This window comes from Gossypium arboreum, chromosome 9, assembly GCF_025698485.1.
Source record: "Gossypium arboreum isolate Shixiya-1 chromosome 9, ASM2569848v2, whole genome shotgun sequence".
NCBI classification, from domain to species: Eukaryota; Viridiplantae; Streptophyta; class Magnoliopsida; order Malvales; family Malvaceae; genus Gossypium; species Gossypium arboreum.
Window position 1 is genome coordinate 85720691 of NC_069078.1, and position 15748 is coordinate 85736438.

The 15748-nt window shown below is 31.1% G+C and overlaps 5 protein-coding genes across 5 annotated transcripts; 4 read left to right on the plus strand and 1 right to left on the minus strand.

The window, feature by feature from the left end:
- On the plus strand, positions 1-573 carry LOC108455288 (flavonol 7-O-rhamnosyltransferase-like). The gene has a single exon (XM_017753868.1). It carries the CDS (start codon positions 1-3, stop codon positions 571-573), a length of 573 nt encoding a protein of 190 aa, XP_017609357.1.
- A 1195-nt stretch (positions 574-1768) lies between these two features.
- On the plus strand, positions 1769-2906 carry LOC108455289 (uncharacterized). The gene is made up of 2 exons (XM_017753869.1): positions 1769-2018; positions 2323-2906. Exons 1-2 carry the CDS (start codon positions 1769-1771, stop codon positions 2904-2906), a joined length of 834 nt encoding a protein of 277 aa, XP_017609358.1.
- Positions 2907-3639: 733 nt separating this feature from the next.
- On the plus strand, positions 3640-5019 carry LOC108456391 (flavonol 7-O-rhamnosyltransferase-like). Its single transcript, XM_017754983.2, has one exon. It carries the CDS (start codon positions 3640-3642, stop codon positions 5017-5019), a length of 1380 nt encoding a protein of 459 aa, XP_017610472.2.
- Positions 5020-7041: 2022 nt separating this feature from the next.
- On the minus strand, positions 7042-7736 carry LOC108455781 (defensin-like protein 1). Its single transcript, XM_017754328.2, has 2 exons — positions 7547-7736; positions 7042-7448 (listed from the first exon to the last, which is right to left on the minus strand). The coding sequence occupies exons 1-2, from the start codon at positions 7599-7601 to the stop codon at positions 7279-7281; spliced, it is 225 nt and encodes a 74-aa protein (XP_017609817.1). The 5' UTR covers positions 7602-7736; the 3' UTR covers positions 7042-7278.
- A 3251-nt stretch (positions 7737-10987) lies between these two features.
- LOC108454718 (uncharacterized CRM domain-containing protein At3g25440, chloroplastic) lies at positions 10988-14443 on the plus strand. The gene is made up of 3 exons (XM_017753267.2): positions 10988-11548; positions 12321-12722; positions 13702-14443. Exons 1-3 carry the CDS (start codon positions 11147-11149, stop codon positions 14206-14208), a joined length of 1311 nt encoding a protein of 436 aa, XP_017608756.1. The 5' UTR covers positions 10988-11146; the 3' UTR covers positions 14209-14443.
- Positions 14444-15748: the final 1305 nt, after the last annotated feature.

Consider the following 15748-nt stretch of genomic DNA (forward strand, 5'->3'; position numbering starts at 1 on the left):
ATGGCTGAACTTTATGATCTTTTGTTTCAATGGTTTCAAACCCACCAGTCCCCTCCTGTTGCCATTAGCTTTCGTGGTTATCCATGCTCATTCAACATTGTCAATGACGCGACGCTCCAGAATTTCACTGCAAGATCTCTTTTACCTAGTATTAGAAGTTGGGAGCATCATTTTCAATACGTTTTTGGAGAAGATAGTGATAAAATGGAGATCAGTAAGGAATTTACTAACCATGACCGAATCTGGGCTGTAGGACCATTGTTGCCCATTAAAGCTACCAACAACGAGAAAGGTGCACCGAGTTCTATACCAAGAGGTCAAGTCATTGAATGGCTAGATTCTTGTAATCGAGACAACTCGGTAGTGTTAATTGGTTTTGGAACCCAGATCTCCTTGACCAAACTGCAAATGGAAGCAGTAGCATCGTCATTGGAAGAGAGTAGGTTTCATTTCATTTGGGGTATCAAGGGTGACTCTCAAAATCTGGTCCCCTTGGGTTTCGAAGAGCGTTTGGCAGGAAAGGTACTAATGATCAAAGGGTGGGTTCCTCAACATGCTATTATGGAGCATTGAGCCGTCGGTTCATACTTGACTCATTATGGCTGGAACTTGGCACTCGATGGACTCCTTGGTGGAGCATTATTGCTGGAATGGCCCATGCGAGTAGATCACTTCGATAACACCAATCTATTAATTGACGAATCGGGAGTGGCCATTCGAGCTTCCGAGGGCTTAATCACTGTACCTGACTCAAACAAACTGGCTCAGGTATTGTTTGAGCCTGTGAGTGCGGATAGGCCCGAAAAGGTTCGAGCCATGAAGCTTCGGCAGGCCAGATTTGATGCCATCCCAAAAGGTGGGAGTTAGTACAAGGCTTTGAATAGCTTAGTTGAAACTTTATCTTGCATTAGAAAGTGAATCGTGAAAGTTTTAACCTATTATTTTAAATATATAATTTAAAATTAAAATAATTATATGTGATTGAGGATCATATTGATAGAATTTATAAGCATGGAGGGTTAAATTTATTGAACTATTTAAAATTAAGATCAAATTGATAGAACATGTAAGTATTGATAATTAAATGTATTATTATACCAATTAAAGAAAAATCACATAATTACTCAAGAGTGATTAAAATAAAAAGATCTAAAATATTAGTGACTAAATTAAAAATTTTTATAATTGGATAACCAAAACAGAAACACGATGATAATATCAACACTAAAAATCCAAAATTAGAAACAATGTGTTTATACAAATATATATCATTCATAAAAAGTATAACTCACTAGGAAAAAATCCAAGTGTTATTTGATTGTGAAAGTGATAAGTTGGATTCGTTTGAAAAAATTTCAGCTGAGTTTGTTGATTATTTTACCAGAACTCTAGAGACAATTGACACAAATGTTCATGAAGTTTCTGATGAATTGATTAGAGTTGTAGTTGATGTTGAACTAACAGAGAGCATGGGAAACTCCCTGCTGGTTTCTTCTATAACTCAGGAGGAGATTGAAGCTACAACTTTTTTGATGAATGGTAGTAAGGCTCCTGGACCAGACGGGTTTTTGGCAAAAAAATTTCAAGCTGCCTAAAATATAGTAAGTCAAGATGTAGTGGATGCTGTAAAATTCTTCTTTTCTACTGGATTTATGTTGGATTCACTCTTGTGCCTAACTCCCATAATCCCAGCAAAGTCTTGGACTTTAGGCCTATCTCTTGCTGCACTACTATACATAAATGTATTTTAGAGATCCTCACTAATAAGATGAAGAAGTCATTGCCTTCACTCATTTCTTCAAATATTCAAAGTGCTTTCTTGATTGGACGTGACTTAGCTGATAATGTTTTGCTTGCTCAGGAAATTATTAATGACTATGGTAGGAAAAATATCTCTCCCAGATTTGCTGTGAAAGTTAATCTCATGAAAGCATTTGACTCTTTACATTGGAGTTTTAATTTTCAAGTCTTAAGGGTATTGGGTTATCCGAAAGAATTTATAGCATGGATTGAAGCTTGTATATCCTAATTCTAAATTTTTTGTGTCTCTTAATGGAGGTTTAGTTGGCTATTTTTCAGGGGCAAAAGGGGTTAGGCAAAGGGACCCATTGTCCCCTTACCTTTTTATTTTGCTGATGAATGTATTATTTGGATTACTGAATATGGCAGGTCTACATGGAGTGTTTGGTCATCATTCTAGGTGTCAGAAACCTACATCTAACTCATCTTTGTTTTGCTGATACCTTTTGATCTTCACTAAGGGCAACCTGGGATCTATCTTAGTAGTTGGTAATTTATTGGATTTATTTTATAAAATGTCAGGGCTTCAGGTGAATTTTTCCATAAGTGAGTTATATAGTGGAGGGGTTGGCTCAATTGAGTTGCTTTCAATTGTGGAAATTACTGGGCTGAAGATTGGAACACTCCCAGTACGTTATCTTGGGATTCCACTTGTTACACGAAGCTTGAACAATGGGAACTGTGATTCTTTAGTGGAAAAGATTACTAAATGCATTCAAAGTTGGGCTTCTCGATGCTTATCTTATGCTGGCAGACTCCGACTTATTCAATTTGTTTTATTTAGTATGCAAAACTTTTGGTGTCGTATTTTTCTTCTTCCCTCTAAAGTTGTTAAAAAGGTGAATAAGCTGTGCAGTTCCTTTCTTTGGAAAGGACATGAGTTTTCTGCTAAAGGTGTCAAAGTTGGTTGGGATAAGGTATGCTATCCTAAGGTGGAAGGTGGTCTTGGTCTCAAGAACCTTTCGGTTTGGAACAAAGTTTGCATGATGAGATGTTTGTACCTTATCCTAATCAAGGCTGGTTCTCTTTGGATGGCTTGGTCTGAGCCATATGTTCTCAAGGGTGCAAATATTTGGCAAGTGCAGTATCTACCTAAGTATAGTTGAGCTTGGAAGAACCTTTTAAAGCTTAGGATGTTATGTTGAAAGTAGGGGATCTGCAAGAGCCATTTAAACCTAACAGAATCTTCGAAAGAATTAGACAAAAACTTGATAAAACTTCTCGGCAGAGTGGTATGGGGGAGCCTACAATTCTAAGACATGTAATCATCACATGGTTGGCTGTCCAAGACAGGTTGCCTACAAAAACCAGAACTTTGAATTGGGGTGGTCAAATTGATACTTTATGTTGGTTTGTTGGCATTGAGGATGAGTTTAGAGACCGTTTATTTGCTTCTTGTTCGTTTTCTAACTTGCTTTGTGTGAGGATTTTGCTGGCATGTAGGGAGTTTTTGTAGCATGAATATCTTGGGCTGATATGTTAAACTGGGTTTTGAAGTATGGCAAAGAGAAGTCTCATTGTTATATGTGTTTCTTTGAATGCTTTCATTTACTATGTTTAGGAGGAGAGGAATGGAAGATTGCATGGGAAGTCATCAAGGCAAATTCAAACTTTGCTGTTTTTTCATGGTTGAATTGAAATGTTCATTACCCAAAAAAGATATTTTATATTAATAATAAATAAATATTTTAATTTAAATATGTATAAATTTAATTCTGTACTTAGAGCCAAAATCAATATCAGTTTCGCCTAGGTAAGTGAATCACATTAAAAAAAAATAGACATTAAAATATCAAAAGCTTCACCTACTCTTACATTTATTTAACGGCCTTCATAAAAATGGTGACAAATGCCATAATGGAAGCAAAAACCCACATGAAACCGCAAGGTGATATTGGAAACATGCAAGCTGCAACTGGTGATCTTGGCAATGGTGCCGTTCACATCTTGACCATCCCATTCCCAGCTGCTGGCCATATTCTTCCTCACATAGATTTCATCCACCAACTACTCCTCCGTGGCTTAAAAGTCACCATCTTGGTCACCCCCAAAAACCTTCACTTCCTTAATCCCATCCTTTCTTTGTACTCTTCTTCAAACAATATTGAAACCCTAGTCCTTCCTTTCCCTTCTCACCCTTCAATCCCTTCTGGTGTTGAAAACATGGTGGGTTTCCCTATTTCTTTCGGACCCATCTTCATGGAAGCGATGGCTGAGCTTTACAATCCTCTCTTTCAATGGTTTCAAACTAACCCATCACCTCCTGTTGCTATTATCTCTGATATGTTACTCAGTTCTTGGGTCAATACCTTATCTTCTAATCTGAATATTCACCATTTAACTTTCATGGTTACCAATGCAAATTCAACATTGCCATTGGTGCGAAAGGGGATGAAAAAATTGTCTCCCTCGATAGAACGATTCGCTAAGAATGCAGTTGTGCCGAGTCTCAAAAGTTGGGGGATCATTTTCAACACGTTTTTGGAATTAGATGGTGATAAAATGGAGATCATCAAAGAGGAATTCACTGAACACGACCGATTGTGGGCTATAGGACCATTGCTACCCATTAAAGCTACTAACAACGAGAGAGGTGGACCGAGTTCTATACCAAGAGATGAAGTCATTGCATGGTTAGATTCTTGTAAACGAGTCAACTCAGTAGTGTTCATTGGGTTTGGATCCCAGATTTCCTTGACCAAACTACAAATGGAAGCAATAGCATCGGCATTGGAGGAGAGTAGGGTTCGTTTCATTTGGGGTATCAAGGGTGACTCTCACAATATGGTTCCATTGGGTTTCGAGGAACGTTTGGCTGGGAAGGGAGTAGTGATCAAAGGGTGGGTTCCTCAACAAGCAATTCTAGACCATCGAGCCGTGGGTTCGTACTTAACTCATTGTGGCTGGAACTCGGCACTTGAGGGACTCCTTGGTGGCGCTTTGTTACTGGCATGGCCCATGCAAGTCGACCACTTCGATAACACTAATCTATTAGTTGATAAATTGGGAGTGGCTATTCGAGCTTGCGAGGGTTTAACCACTGTACCTGACCCAAACAAACTGGCTCGAGTCTTGTCCAAGTCGGTGAGTGCAGATCAACCTGAAAGGGCTCGAGCCATGAAGCTTCGGCAGGCCGCACTAGATGCAATACAAATGGATGGAAGTTCGTACACGGCTTTGAATAGCTTAGTTAAAACTTTATCTTGCATTAGAAAGTAAATGAGCGTGAAATATGCAACGAATTTTATTTAATAGTAATAAATTAAGATAAAAGAAGATCATCAATCATGCATGTTTCTTCCTTATAAATATTATAATTAAATAAAATAATCATCAATAATGTATGTTTATCGGTTGTAATCGTTCTGTTAGGCTTTTACTAAAATTAATTAAATTATATTTTATAAAGTCATTCGTTTTATTTTAATCGTGTTGTTTTAAATTTTAAATTATTTATTTTAACTACTTATATTTTACTTTACTAGCTTCTAATGTCATATGATTTTACATTAATATTTAATTAATTTTTAAATATTATATTTTTAATCGCAATAGTTAGTGTAAAATAATATTTTTATTTGAATTATTGAATATAATAATATATTAGTTTATCAATTTAAATATTATAATAAAATTTCAAAATAATAATTAAATCATTTTAATATATTCAACATATGATATAGTTTTACAAGTTTACTTTATTTAATTAATTTAAAGTAACATTATTCAAAATAATAACTAATTAACTTTAATATTAATTAATTGATAATTAAGATGCTTAGAACTAGATTTTACATCTGTAAAACTAACACAACTTTTATTTAAGTCAAAAATTTTAAACTAATAATTGTAAATTATAATTATAATTATAATTATCACAACTTTTTCCCTATATTTTATGTGATAACTCTATTTTAAAATTAGCACAATTCTATTTAACTCATAATTTTAATGTTAATTCTAATCATTTTTAAATGTGTAATTATAATAACTTCTATTAAATTATAATTATTTTAAATGTATCCAACTTTTTTTATTTCAATTTTTCAAACTAATAATTCTAAATTAAATATTATAAAAATTTTAAATATGAGTTTAATAATATAATAAAAATATTTTATCAATCCAAATTTTTTCAAAATATTTTAGATTATACTGAATCAAATCCTTGTTAATTTGATTTTATGCAAATAAGATTTTGCCCATATTATGAAATAAATGTTAAAATTTATTTAAGTATAAATTAAAATATTAATAATTTATTTAAATGTAAATTAAAAGGTAAGAAATGATGAACTAGAAATACTTTTTATTAGATTTATCAAGATCAAGAACTGCATACACTGAAATTTATGTTTGGATTAATGAGGTTATGAAAGAGAAAATAAAATAAAATCTAGAAAATTGCAGTTCACAATAATCTTAATATTTATTTATGATATTATTTATTGACAAATTACAAAGAAATTTAATACATCTAAAAGTTTAGATATAAAACCCTTGGTCACATGAGTAAAAACTATATTATAAAATATTGTCATTTGATTTATTATTAGTTTATAAATTTATAAAATAATAGTATAAAAATAAAAGTAGTTTAAAATTTTAAGATGTCAAGTTATTTAACTTTTATACATATATATAGAAACACTTATACCAAATCTTTATATGCAAAAGGAAACAAAATTCTACGGAATTAAAATAAAAAAATTATTATTTAAGAATTAGTATTTAGTAAATTAATATTATATTTTTATTTTATAAACAATTTTAAAAATTATCTCTGTGTTTGTTTTAAATATTTAATTATTTTAATAATTTACTAGAGATATTTATAAACCCTAATCTTTGGAACTTAAAATCTGTAACGTAGTAAATATTTTTATTATTTTATACATAAATATTTTTAAAATACAATGTGCGATATCGTTATATCAAATGGACTTTCTTTAATAATGTAATAATGTAGTGTAACTTAATATTACACTCAACGTTAATGATATCATTGTATTCTTTATTTATAAAATAACTGTATTGTGATTATTTTTTAATAATTTTATATCTAAAGTTTAATTATATATTCTTTCAAATGGAAATACAACGTATCTTGTCACTACATAATTTATATTATGTTCATGCTTGTTGGTAAAAATTATTTATATCTAAATATTTGGAAAAATAGTTAATAGTGCTAAAAATATTTCTGTAAAGATCAGATAATAATAAAAAATAAAGAAGCAATGATAAACAGATTTTGATGGAGCTTATAGATGAAAAAGTAGCTGCAAATGCAGTTCGAGTACAGCAAAGAACACAAAGAGAACCCCCTTAAAGGCATGAAAAAGAGACGAAAATGATCTCCCAAAACAGAAGTAATTAGGAGATACCTTATTGAAACATTGACATGCATGCACGAAAAACATAAAGGTCTTTTACTCAAGAAAAATCCTTAAAATATGAGCTAAGGGCAAGCTTGCATTAGCAAAGCTTAGTGCAGAAGCAGCGGCGACGGAATCCTCGACATCTGCCGCCGGAGAAACCTTCGTTCCTGCACACCATCGCACAGTTGTGGCTACTCACACATGCACCGTGGAACTTATGGCTTTGTGACTGGCAAACCCTTGCCTCAGTTGGCTGCACTCCCCATTCTGCGTGCATTGCATGCACACACACCCAAACATTACTTATGCATACATATTAAGATGACAAGTGAATCAATATTAGTGAGAACATGAAATATACTTACGGGAGGCTAAGACAATGAGGAGAAGAAAGAAAAAGCCCAACGATCTTTTCACCATTTTTATAGCTTAAGCTAATAAGCTTAGATCTCTGGATGAACAATCTATAATACTGATTAAACCTGGTTGGCTAAGCTTTGGAGTGAAAAGCTCTTGTTCTACACCCCATATATATATACATAAAGAGAGAGGGGGGAATGCATGTATTCTAGAGGGTTCAGTGATGGAGTAGGATTAGTTTAGAATCTCATCAAAAAGTAATAATTTAGATTAAAAATTTAAGTGGGGGAAATGAGAGAAAAAAAGTCAGTGGTGGGAAAGCTGAAAGTCCAGACTGAAAGCAAAGTGATGGAGCTTAAGAAGAGAATCTGATCACGTGGTTTGTGCAGATCACAGATGTAATTATGTACCGTCCATATCGTCCACGTAAAATCTTTGTCGTCCTGTCCATTTGCTCTGTCCTCTTTGGCGATTGCTTCCAACTGGTAGTTCTTATATATCGTTCTGGGTTGTTCACCATATACATGTATCACCACACATTTGTCATGTTGAAACCGGTACATTAGTTCGATAGAAAAATGGTTGATTCGTAAATTTATACCAACGGATTGGATCGGATTTTTACAATTTCTTTTTTATATTTTTATAATTTATTAATTTAAATTAATTAAATTAACAATCTATAATTTAATTGATTTAATTATCGATTTAATTTAAAAACATTAATCATACGTGTACATAGCTAGGGTTAAATCTTGCAAGATGACAGTAGCTTGCAACATAGGTTAAATTTTAGTTTAATATTACTTTAGAAAAGTGTTTTGAAAAGTGTTTTAAAAAAGTTTGATTTGAAATTAAATTTTTAATTTAAAAATATTTGTAAATATTGATTTATTTGGGAGTGGTTTTAAAAATATGATAATTATTTTAGACATGATATTATAAAATAAAATAGATGTATATGTATTTGAAGATTTTCAATTCCATTAATATTATGATATTTTAGTTAAAAATATAAAAAAATATTATGACTCGTTATTAATATTTTGATGTATGAAACATAAATTTGAATATTAAAATATAATTCTTACAAATTCTAAAATATATAATGTTGTATATTTAAAATACATTTCGATAAGAAATTAATTGTATATCCAACATAAATATTATATAAAATCCATCTGATTATAAATAAGAATTAAAAATATTATTTGATTTTCAAAAGTATTTTCCGAACATGGAAACTAAAATTACAGATTTTGCCTTTGGGTTCAAGAACACTTTTTAACTTCAAAATCAATGTATTCAACATTGTTTATAGCTTAAAAAAAAGGGTACTTTTAAGAAGTAATTAAAAAAAAATCTTAATAGATATGATAGTATGTTGTGCACAATTATCTCATTTCTTAACTATGAGGTAGGGGGTTTGATTCCTATCCATGAGACTAGAAAACATTTCATAATCAACTGTTTACCTCTTTAGAGAGCATCTGCAGTTTTTATGGTTAGTCATTTACTTCTTTAAAAAGCACTCGAGATGAAGGAATTAGTCACTACCATCAACAACAGTGAACACCTAAGTTTCGATAAAAAAAAGAAAAGATAATGCACATTTAAATATTTTTGGATATTTTAATTTTAGAAATTTCTTTGCATATCATTTAAGTAGAATTCACACACTCTCATTATTAAACTGCCGCACAATGGTAGTTTATGAATCCATCCCATCTTGTAGATGAGACAAACACCCTTAACTGATGAAACCAACACTAAGGTTTGATTTTAGGATTTAAATATTATAAATTTGGATATTTATATATTTGCTACCAATTGAAAAATGAATGATTTTTTATGAATGAAGTGAAATGTATATATAACGTTATGAGGATTATTTCTTTTTTCTTTTTCTTACCATGGGTGGGATTTCAAGTTTTGATAGAGAGAATCAATCGATAATAACAATGAAATGGTTTTATGTTACCCAGATATGGAAATGTGGAGCCTGTCCTGTAAGAAGAGCAACATGCATGACTCATGTCTTACAATGCCAAAATAACTGAGGCTATCTAAAAAGTTAACAGTGCTTTTTTACACAAAGTTGAATGTGAAAATAGGGAAGCATACAGCATTTATTTCCACTGAGGCAGTCCCAAATGCTGTAATTTACGAGGTTTAACTTAAAAAAACTTCTCAAATTTCTCTTATAAAGAATAATTTGTAAATAATTGTTTAAATTGCTGCACAATAGAGGCTATCTGGGGTAGGCGCCTTGTGAATTTGACAGCAGCCAGCTTAATAATTAGCTACCGATAGTGTTAGTGGGGAAAGTCGGGTCCAATAGAGACCCCCATTATTTAAAAGATAAGAAAAATTTACATAGATTAATTTAATTATATAATATATAAAAATTATTTTATTTTTTTATTTTTTTATAAATCGGACTGAATTAACCGATCCACCTCTACTTTTTTCTGATTTCTCAAAATATTTATTATAAAAAATCAATAATTAATCATCCACGTTGTACCAACAAGTTAGTCCACATACACTTCTAGTTATGGACAGATGTGATTTCTTTGAAGGACGTCTTGGGCTTTTCCGTAAAATGAAAAAAAGCCCGAGCTGTCCCTTATGACAAAATTTTTATCAAACTTTGAATTACTTATTTTTAAGTTAAATCAATCCATGGGCTAAGTTCTTCGGCTCGTGGCAACATCATTATCTCATTAAAATTTTAAATTTAAAAATAAATAATAAAATATAACTAATTACAACATTAGTATTTCCATAAATTATATATCATTTTAATTGATATAAAAATATATTTAGTCTATAAAAATTATATATTATGTTAATTTGGTTCGATTTAATAAATAGAGCTCATAATGTTATATAAATGTGTAAATATTGAGCTAAATTTATTGAATTTTTAAAATCAATATCAAATCGACAAAATATATAAACATCAATGTTAAATTTATTATTATACTAATCAAAATTATATACAACTGATGAAAGACTTTAATGTTATTAATAGCTATATACAACTGATGAAAGACTTTAATGTTATTAATAGCTTACTTTTAAAATTGACATGATTACGTTACTTTAATTATTTTGAGAGAATCAATTTCAATTTGCTTAATACTGAAATTGAGTAGATAAACTATAAAAAGGGATAAATCTTAAAATTATACATGAATTATAATTTAACGTGCAATTATATATATTAACTTTAATTTTATGCAATTTTATATATATAATTCAATTAATTTAATTTTCATAAATTATTAACACAATTATTAATATAACGTCAATTTATATTTATATATTACCTTTTTATATACTTATATTTATTAAATATAAAAATAAATTGATATATTATATCATTAACTAAACATGACTAAATCAAAATTTAAATTTACCTTTTAAATCACAAAAATATTTATGTATAATTCTGAAGCCGGGCGCACCATTTATGTTTAGCCGGGTCGGGTTGTACTGCCAAATGCATAATCCCAATCCGCCATACTCTTTCTGGGGTTTATGGTTTATCAAGAAATTATCGATCTTTGCCTCTCTCTGTTTTCCATGTAATTGCTGTAATGGCGACAGCGCTATTTCGTAGCCTATGCAGAGCTTCTCGACTTTCCGATTCAATTCTTCGCCATTCCTTCTCCCTCAGCTCCCAAGCAACAATTTTTAGTCCATCGAAACTCTTAGTTCCACCGAACCCGACAACTCTTCCGTGGGTTTCGAGGTATTTGAGCCATGGAACCGTGAACCTGGTTATATCACAAGGGAAACCCAAGTTTGAAACCCACCAATTTGACCCTCCAAAGAAGGAGAAATGGAAGACTAAGAAGAGGTTCAAGTTGCAGAAGAAAAGAGAGAAAGAGAAGAGAAAAGCTGCCAATAGGAGAGACCCACGTCGTCTTGGTCTCACTAGGAAGCCGAAGAAGAAGTTTGCTAATGCAGAGGAGAGAATTAAGTACAAGCTTGACAAGGTAAATCAATAGTTTCCATTGTTTTCTTTTCCTTGATTTGTATCTTAATTTTACAGCAACTGGTTAAGCTTATGATAATAGTAGATTAATGATAAGATGTATAGATGACATTGGTATAATAGATGTTTCAGTTAGTTTGTGATGTTTCATCTTTATGTTTTCAAGTAATGCACAATTTGATAATAATTTGCAAAAGGAGGTTTATATCATGAATGCTTGATATTAAAGTATGCATCTTTTGCTGTTAATGTAAGGTATAAACCTTATTTAGTATGATTTGTTGCATTGGAATGTTGGCATTATCTTTGTTGTTGGATTCTTTTTTTTATTGAAGTCTTCGTGTTTGACACCCTTTTCCGATTCATATTCAAACACGGGTATAGGGATATAATCCTTTAAGATCCTCCTAAAATATTGAGAACTTATTTAGTATAATTTTACTCAGTACCGAACTGGTGGATGTACCGTTCCTTTTACTGGCACTGAAGGTATTAGTACCATTCTGTTTGATTTAACCTTTTAAGATCTTCCAAAAATTAGAAAATTTCTGAACATACCCATGTCTAATATATACCCGTATCTAACACACATTCCCGAACTTCATTGATGTCATTCTGCTGCATTTGTTAGAATCTGTTATGTGAAAACTGGTTAGCTCAGTTTATGTTTCAGGATTTGCTCTTTATGATTTATCGTCTTCTTTCTTTTCTTAGTTTCCCATGCTTATAAACCTTTAATTTATGGTTTTCGGTCTCTATGATATTTTGTCAAGGCCAAAATAAAGGAAGGGTTACTTCTCGAAAGACTTAAGCGCTATGAAGTTCCCAAAGTTCAGGGACCTGTGGTGAAACCACATGAGCTGACAGGTGAAGAACGGTTCTATATGAAAAAAATGGCTCAGAAGAGGTCCAACTATGTGCCAATTGGGAGAAGAGGAATATTTGGTGGGGTTATTCTTAATATGCATATGCATTGGAAGAAACATGAAACTGTTAAGGTCATTTGTAAACCTTGTAAGCCTGGCCAAGTACACGACTATGCAGACGAAATTGCCAGACTGAGTGGTGGAATCCCAGTTCAGATTATTGGTGACGACACTATAGTATTCTATCGAGGGAAAAACTATGTGCAGCCTGAAGTTATGTCTCCAGTAGATACATTGTCCAAGAAAAGGGTGAGTTTTGCTTCTCAAGTACTATCTATATCTTCTTTTGGACATGCACGCATATCTAAACAATTTGCGAATTTGTAAGTTCTGATTAATTTAACAAGGAACCTTCCACTTGTCCTATACTTCGTATCCTCATAGACAAAGGCCATTATTTGGTTATAGTTCCAGCAAATTGGACTCTTGGTAAGGGCAAACTTGAAATAGTCCTCTTTAGCAGTGTTTAAAGTGAATAGACTTTTCGATTTCTGATTTAATCATGTTTCTCTCTCATGTTCACATGCACAACCATCATTTTGGTTTGGTGTCCGGCATAGCATCATTTTTATAACCACATTTATGGTGATATAGGTTTCAACGAAATGATAGCATTGCCATTATGTGTGTGTATGTTTTGTTCTAATTCCCATTTCCTTTTTATGGTTATGGGGATATTATCCTCCATAAACCCTCCAAGTGCATGAAAGCCTTGGAAAAAAATTAAAATACCAGTATCGGAATCTTACATTCATACTTCAATCTGAGTAAGATAGAAAACTGGTCCACAGTTTGTTCTGTTTGCAGTGGTCATGATGCTTAAGATTAAAATATGGAACAATCTTCATTCATTTGCAAGATTTTTTCTTCTCTTTAGTCCTTTGACTTCACAGTATTTTCCAATCGTTTGTAAGATGCAATGACAGGTTTCAATCATCTTAAAGATGTCAGTGGCTTTCATTGTCTTGATAGGTTGCTGTTACTGTTAACCATTCGTTTTATTTATTTCTCAGTCGTATCATATTATTGTCATTTTTCTAATCTTTTTCTTGCTTTGTTTGAGAATGGGAGGGAGGGGGAAGATTTCATTTGGTAGTTCATTTAACTATCGCCACTGTCCGTCCTCTGGCAGCTAATAATGATCATGTTGTTTTTGGGTTTCATGAATATTCTTATTGAGGTGTATATAACAGTTGTCAACTAAGCCATCGTTGTCTCTTCTTTGCAGGCGCTTGAAAAATCAAAATACGAGCAATCACTCGAGTCAGTGAGACGCTTCATCGCTATTGCAGAGAAGGAACTGGAGTTGTATTACAGACACGTTGCACTCTATGGTGATCCAAATAACCGTGATCCGATCTCAATCTTGGATAGTCCAACAAGGGAAAACAAGGAAACACAAACACTTGAAAAAGATAGTCATGATTTGACTCCGACACGCTTTTCTTCAGGTATTTCAGCTAAAAAAGTAGATCCCATAGATGAAGAACTATCAGAAACTGAAGATGACTTAAAAGGTGAGGACTCACCAATGAGAGTATCGGATTCCGAAAAGGAAGTTTCATGTTTTGATGAAGAAAGTGAGGGAATCACATCTGGGTTGCATGAGAGTGATGAGGAGGACTGGTCTTTAAGTGATTCTTGTTGTGACGAAGATGGTGAAGGAAGTTCGTATACAAGATTGGGTTCATTCAGTGTTTCCCAAAGATATGATTCTAAACAATTGAATTCTTAAGAGAACAACTAAATCTGAAACCTGAGTAAATAATATTTTTTTTGTCACAGTTCTTCTCCCCTTTTTTAGTATAAAGGTGATCTAACCAAGGTTTTTACCCATTCTATTCATGTTATTTTGATGGTTTGAGTTTATGTTTAATTTACAATGTTCGATTTGTAAGAATTTGTAAGAATTAACAATAAGTGAGATGTTACATGCACAATATCATTTTTTGAGCGTTAATCTCATTAAAGTTTTTATCTCTTTTTATGTAACTTCTAAAATTATTTTTAGTTTCTTTTCTAACTCTTAAATATCCATTGCGCTTGAATTCATATATTTTTATATTGACAACAATATTTATATCAATCGAGTTAAAATTTAATCAACATAAATAATTTAATTTTTAAATAAATTTACATGAGATAATACTGTATTTCTACTTTAGAAAAATAAAAATTTAATTATCATCGAATTAAAATAATCAATAATGACAAAGAAAACTAGTCACAGAAATATATATATAGAGAGAGAATATGATTAGTTGGACCTCATAAGAGAAAAGTGGATGAATTAAAGTGTATACCTAAAACCAATCTTTCCTTTAAAGGTAGGATAAGGAGTCCCAATCCCCAACTTAAATGAAACTTAACTCACAATTTATACCTTTCATTATTCAAAATCCGTTTATTTTTTCAACCTTTCTTTCTAATTTCATAATTAAATTAAAATATTATCATATGATTTTAGGATAGATTTAAAATAAAAATAAAATAAATTATCTTCAATTAGGTAGAACCCTAATTTATTTATTTGTACATATTATTATATTTTTGAGAAATCTCGTATAATTTAATATTATAATTGATTTGTCTTGAAATATCTTACATATTTAATGTTGTAATTGATTTATTAAAAATATAGATTATAATTGATTAATAGTAATTTGGTAACTGTAAAAAGATATATTAGCATTAATCCAACATTTCTAATCAACAGAAATGTATGGATTGAATTGAGTTAGGCATAGATTTAAAAAAAAAAACATTAAAATTTTATTTTTCTATTTAAAATATATTATTTTAATAAAATATTTAATATTCTAAATCGAATTGAAGTAAAAATAATTCATTTTAAACTCAATATAGTTCAAATCGAAAACAAATAATCATAGAAATAATTTATATTAACCCAAGCAAATGGTTGTTGCTTGCTGGTAGGAGACATTGAAACTTCAACTATTGCAAATGAATGTTACAAAATTAAAATTTACAAAAAAAAGATGGTTAATCAAGAAAATGAAATTAGGTTTTTTTATCAATTAGGTTATAAAATGAGAAAAATTCTACCGAAAATTTTTATAATTCCTTAAAAAATAATTTATCCCTTTTATCTCTTCGGTAATTTTCAAATAAAGTTTTAGTCTTTTGTATATATCTATATATGAGATGATTTTATGTCTCATTCAAAACTTTACAAAATATCCCTTGTTATATGGGTACATATCTTGCCTTTTCAATAATTATCTTTTCAATTTTTTCCATGTATTTTAGTTGAT